The sequence below is a fragment of the Uranotaenia lowii genome, chromosome 3 (genome assembly GCF_029784155.1).
Source record: "Uranotaenia lowii strain MFRU-FL chromosome 3, ASM2978415v1, whole genome shotgun sequence".
Taxonomy (NCBI): Eukaryota; Metazoa; Arthropoda; class Insecta; order Diptera; family Culicidae; genus Uranotaenia; species Uranotaenia lowii.
The window spans coordinates 93,051,557-93,057,090 of NC_073693.1; the positions used below are offsets into that span (position 1 = coordinate 93,051,557).

Here is a 5,534-nt window from a genome sequence, read left to right on the forward strand (position 1 = left end):
TCTCCTGCATGTGCGCCGTAAAGTTTTCGTATGCTATATGAAAAGTTATGAAAAATATGTTTTCTATCCTATCTAAGGATTTTTTTTTCGGAACATTCGCGAGCCAGGGTTTCCTAACCATTCGATCAAACACAACTCTTTTTTTAATTTTAATCTTCTTAAATTACATTAAAACAACGGAATGAATTATGAAATTTCAGTTTTGGGTCAACTCATAAACTTTGCATGTTATTTGGTCGATTTTAATTTAGTGCCCACGATTTCCTACCATTTTTCAAAATCCAAAAAACACTGATTTTTTTTAACAGTTAGAACTTGGGTTTATTAAAATTTAAAAAAAAGCTTTTTGATACGCTAGAAATTTTAAAAAATCATACCATTTATTTTTTTTATTCAACTTTTATAATAAAAAAGTTATGGAACATAGAAAAAAAAAGTAATCCATGATTCCCCACACCCCCAACAAGCTTCAAGATGTGGTGTTTTTTTTTATGAATCAATTGACCCCATTTTTCCCAAGAACTTCATAAAATTAACGAAAAATTAAACTAGAAATTGCCATAACTTCAGAAGAAAAGTTCGAAGAAACTTAAGATCGTGTGAAAAATATACGCAATGAGTGTCTAAATAAATTTTGTGAATTTCATATTTATGTTAGCTCAAAACTAACAATGGTTCTGATGGAGAACCGACCAGGTTCTTTTTGCCGAAGGTATCAGAACTTGTGGTTGTTGGCGAATAGATCCTACCATAGGATCTATGGTTGCATACGGTAGATCCTACCGTCCAAATGGTTTGCAAATCTGGGAATTCCGGGATGAAATTGGCTTTTTCCAAATCCTGAGGCCACACAGAGTCACACGCGCGTATTTAATATTGGAAACACCTCGTTTATTAAATTCAATAATATTTCTATCATTCGCTTTATTTTAATTTAATGGCTAACTTAGATACTACGAAATAGAAAAACACGATGTCTCGCGATGGTTGGACGATCGCGGCCGAGGATCAACTGCTTCGGGTGATCGCGCCAAAATCGTCGGGTGCTCTCGGCTACTACTGCTGCTGCTAGTGTCCCATCATCGGGTTCGTTCTTCGGGTCCGTTGAGTAGTAGCTCACCTTAGTGAGCTGGTGTAGTGCGGTGTAGTAGCTGACAGCTTCGATGAACGGGTCGAGGGGCTTTTGTATAAACATTCCCAACCCCCCTGAAATGACTACATTTCAGAAGTCTTCTGCTCGTCTGCAGGATCCGTGGTGATGGGAAGAAGGCATATCTTGTTGATGGCTCGCTTGGTGTAGCCTTTAGCCGTCTTTAATGTAACGACTCTCGTCACACCGTCGTCGCCAGGGTGTAGTTGATGGATACGGGCCATTTTCCAGTTCATCGAGGGTTGGTTTTCGTCGATCATGATGACGAGTCTGCCGGGCTGGATGCCAATTTTTGACACGAGCTTGAAGCTGTGTCAGGTATTCGGTGCTCCACCGTCGCCAGAAACGGTCGAGTTGCTGCTGCTTGAGCTGAAGTTGGTTTAGCCGATTCTCAGGAACGCTGCTCAATTCTTCGTCGGGGAGTGTTTGCATCGAGGATCCGATGAGGAAGTGGCCAGGGGTGAGCGGTTCTAGGTCGGTGGGATCATCGGTGAGCTGGGTCAGCGGGCGCGAATTGAGGCAGGCTTCAACTTGGGCGAGGAGAGTGATGTAGTCTTCTTGGGAAGCGGAGGAGGTACCTAACACACGGAGGAGGTGTTTCTTAGCGGATCGGACAGCGGCTTCCCAGAGTCCGCCAAAGTGGGGAGAGCCAGGGGGGATGAAGTGCCAGTTAATGCCGTTTTGGCTGCATTCATTTTGGATTTCGTCATGGTGGGTTCGGGATTTCAGCTTCTTTATCAGTTCCTTCATACTATTTCGCGCTCCGACGAAATTCGTTCCGTTGTCGGAATATATGTTGCTACATTTACCCCTCCTTGCTATAAAACGACGAAGTGCCTGGATGAATCTCGGGGTGGACAAATCGGAAACTAGTTCCAAATGGACTGCCTTTGTGGCAAAACAAACAAAGACGGCCACGTACGCCTTCACGGGACCTTTGCGAAAGCCTTGTCGAATATAAACTGGCCCAAAATAATCGACGCCGGTGTTGGTGAATGGTTTTGAAATGGTAATTCTAGTTTTCGGTAATTGGGACATAAATTGCTGTTGTAAGTTGGGTTTTGCTCGGAAACAAATCAAACATTTGTGGATAACCTTTCGACACAAATTCCTTCCTCCTAGCGGCCAAAATTTCAGTCGAATCGTGCTCAACAGCAGTTGACAACCGGCATGTAGTAGACGGCGATGATAATAATCAGCTAGTAGCTTTGCAAACGGGTGTTTTCCTGGGATGACCATCGGGTGTTTCGCATCTTCGGGCTGTTCGGAATTTTGCAGTCGGCCACCAATGCGAATAAGTCCATCCTCGTCGAGTCTCGGGACGTACCAACGAAGTTTGGATGATCGATGTACTGGATCACCTTTTTGTAAGGCGCAATACTCTTGGGGGAAATAATCTTTTTGTACCATACGAACCAGTCGGTGTTCTGCATCGTGGAGTTCTTGAGTGAGAAGAGGTGTCGAATTTATTTTCTCCTTATCTGGGGTTCGTAGATACTTCAAAAAGCGTCGTAAATAAGCGGTAGTTCGAACCAACTTAGTGTAATTGTTGAACTGGGAAAAATACCAATCACTAAATTCGTTTTTTGAATTGGGGGAAATAATGTTGGGATTTGAGATGCGCTTGCGCTCTAAATCAATATTTTCAGCCTCGGGGTGTGATTCTAACTGCTTTGGCCAAAATTCTTGCTCCTGGGCTAGCCACGGTGGTCCATTCCACCATGCTTCGTCGTGAATCACCAATTCCGGATCCAAACCTCTCGAAAGCTGATCTGCCGGGTTGAGTAGTCCAGGTACGTGGATCCAATGAGAATTATGGGTAGCATTTTGGATGAAAGAAACTCGGTTTGCTACAAACGTTGACCAGGTGCTTGGTGGCTGAGCTAGCCACTGCAAAACCGTCCTAGAATCCGTCCAAAAATAGGATGTGTATGGGATATTCATGGCTTCCGTTATCCTTTGAAGTAATTCTGCCGAAATAAAGGCGCCACACAATTCCAACCTGGGGATGGTAACCTTTTTCAATGGGGAAACGCGAGATCTCGATGTGATCAGCGACACGGTCACCTGTCCATTATCATCTTGAGAACGCAGGTACACGCAAGCACCGTATGCTGCTTCGGAAGCGTCGGAATAAAAGTGAAGCTCCGAAGAAACAGGATGATAAATTCCAACAAAACGGGGTATACGCAAGACTTGAAGTTTTGGTAATAGTGAATAAAATTTGGTCCATCTTCTAACAAGTTCTTCGGGTAAATTGTCGTCCCAACCAAGAGCTTCGTTGCTTGAATTTTTCAGCAGCCAAATTTCTTGCATGAATAGTTTAGCTCTTGTGACAACGGGTCCAAGCATTCCAAGAGGATCGAAAATTTTCGCAATTCGAGATAGAATAACTCTTTTGGTAAGAGTTTCCGATGAGTCTGGTGAAAACTCCAAATTGAACCGAAAAGTATCCGTTTTTGGCTCCCAAACCAATCCTAGGGTTTTAACTGTTTTCTCAGCTTCAAAATCAATCCCGTCACCAAACGGAATGGCCAAATTGTCCTTGCTAATACCTTCAAGGGCCGCTGGAATATTGGACACCCATTTCCGCAGACGAAATCCGCCACTTTGAGTGAGATCGTCGAGCTGTTTCCGAAGCACCTTTGCTTCATCTACATCCATAGCTCCCGTGATGACGTCGTCCATGTAAACGTCTTTTCCAAGTCTTTTTGCAGCCAAAGGGTAATTTTCCGCCTCATCTAAACTCAGCTGTTTCAGACAACGTGTCGCAAGAAATGGAGCTGGCTTTGTGCCGTAAGTAACGGTCAAAAGTTCAAATGTGTGGATGGGGTCAGTTGGGGAAAAACGCCACAGAATTCGCTGTAGTGGCAAGTCTGCAGCATCAATCCAAACCTGCCGAAACATCTTTTCAACATCGGCAATCAGAATTATGGGGAAAAACCTGCTTCGAATTATCAACGTTCGCAAATCATCTTGAATCACTGGCCCATTTAAAAGTGCGTCGTTGAGGGAGATTCCATTTGTTGATTTTGCCGAGGCATCGAACACAACCCGAACACGTGTTGTGGTGCTAGAAGCTTTGATTACCGGATGGTGGGGAAGATAGAAGTGGGGAATATTATCATTCGGTTCCATAACCTTTTTTATATGACCATGACTTAAATATTCAGACATGAAGTCATTGTATTCGTTCCTCAGCGATTCGTTCTGACCTAGACGGCGTTCTAATTGTAGCAATCTTCGTAGAGCAGCAGATTTCGATTCTCCGAGACGAGCCACCGCTTCGGGGGATTTCGGCAAACCAACTATGTACCGACCATCGTCTGCTCTTTTTAACGTCTCAATAAAAATTTCCTCACATCGGGTTTCTTCCACGGAATATTTGGACGAAGACCGACCTTCTTCGATTTCCCAAAATTTGCTCATCAATTTTTCCAAGGATTGTGAGATTGATGAATGTTGGCATAAGATAGGAGCCTCTCCACTGCTTACACCCCATCGACCAGTAACCAGCCATCCGAAAACTGAGTGTACCAACATTGGAAGTCCTTCACCCAGTTGAATCCGTTGCTTTGTTGGGAAAAAGCAGAAAAAATACTCGCCACCAAGAAGAAGATCGATAGGATTGGATTTGAAAAAGTCCGGATCAGCCAATTTTATTTCTTCTGGTAAGCGCCAAGTAGAAATAGAAATGTTGGACGTGGGAAGATCCTCCGTTACCTTGGGCAGAACGTAGAACTCCATCGGTTGCGAGTAATCAGATTGAAGTGATTGGATCGTAGCTCGCACCCTCTCCTTTGTATTTGTAGGAACCTGTCCTACTCCGCTGATTTGCACCTGCGCCCTTCCACGTTGGATTCGTGGCGCCCCTTGCACCGCCGACAGGAAAATTTAGATGAACACTCCTGAGCCCTGTGTCCCCTACGAAAGCAATTCCGGCAAAGCGATTGAAGACGCAAACCCTTCCCTTTCCTCCACTGGCAACTTTCCAAAAACAGGACACGTGTGTAAAGGATGAGACTCTGAACAGCAGATGCATTTCCAGGTTTCCGATGGTAATTGAACCGCACCGTGACTAGCGACCTTGATATGATTGGATTTCCGATTAAATGATTGGGTTGGCTCAATAGTTTTTGTGGGTAGAGAATCTAGATTATGGATTCGACGACGCAAGAACTCAACAAAATCTTTCAAAGTTTCCTCTTCCATTGTGGACGAATGTTCCTCCCAACTCCGACGTGTTTTATCATCCAACCGAGAACTCAAAACGTGAATCAAGAGAAGATCCTTGTAGTCCGATGCTTGAATGACTTGATCCAAAACCTTTGTCGCCTTATCAAAACCCTCAACCAGCTTGTAGAGATCCGTGGCCGATTCTTTC

General features: G+C 44.1%; 1 protein-coding gene across 1 annotated transcript; it reads right to left on the reverse strand.

Annotated features, from left to right (window-relative positions):
- Positions 1-1,303: 1,303 nt before the first annotated feature.
- LOC129752422 (uncharacterized) lies at positions 1,304-4,897 on the reverse strand. The gene has a single exon (XM_055748204.1). The coding sequence runs from the start codon at positions 4,895-4,897 to the stop codon at positions 1,304-1,306; it is 3,594 nt and encodes a 1,197-aa protein (XP_055604179.1).
- Between the last annotated feature and the right edge of the window lie 637 nt (positions 4,898-5,534).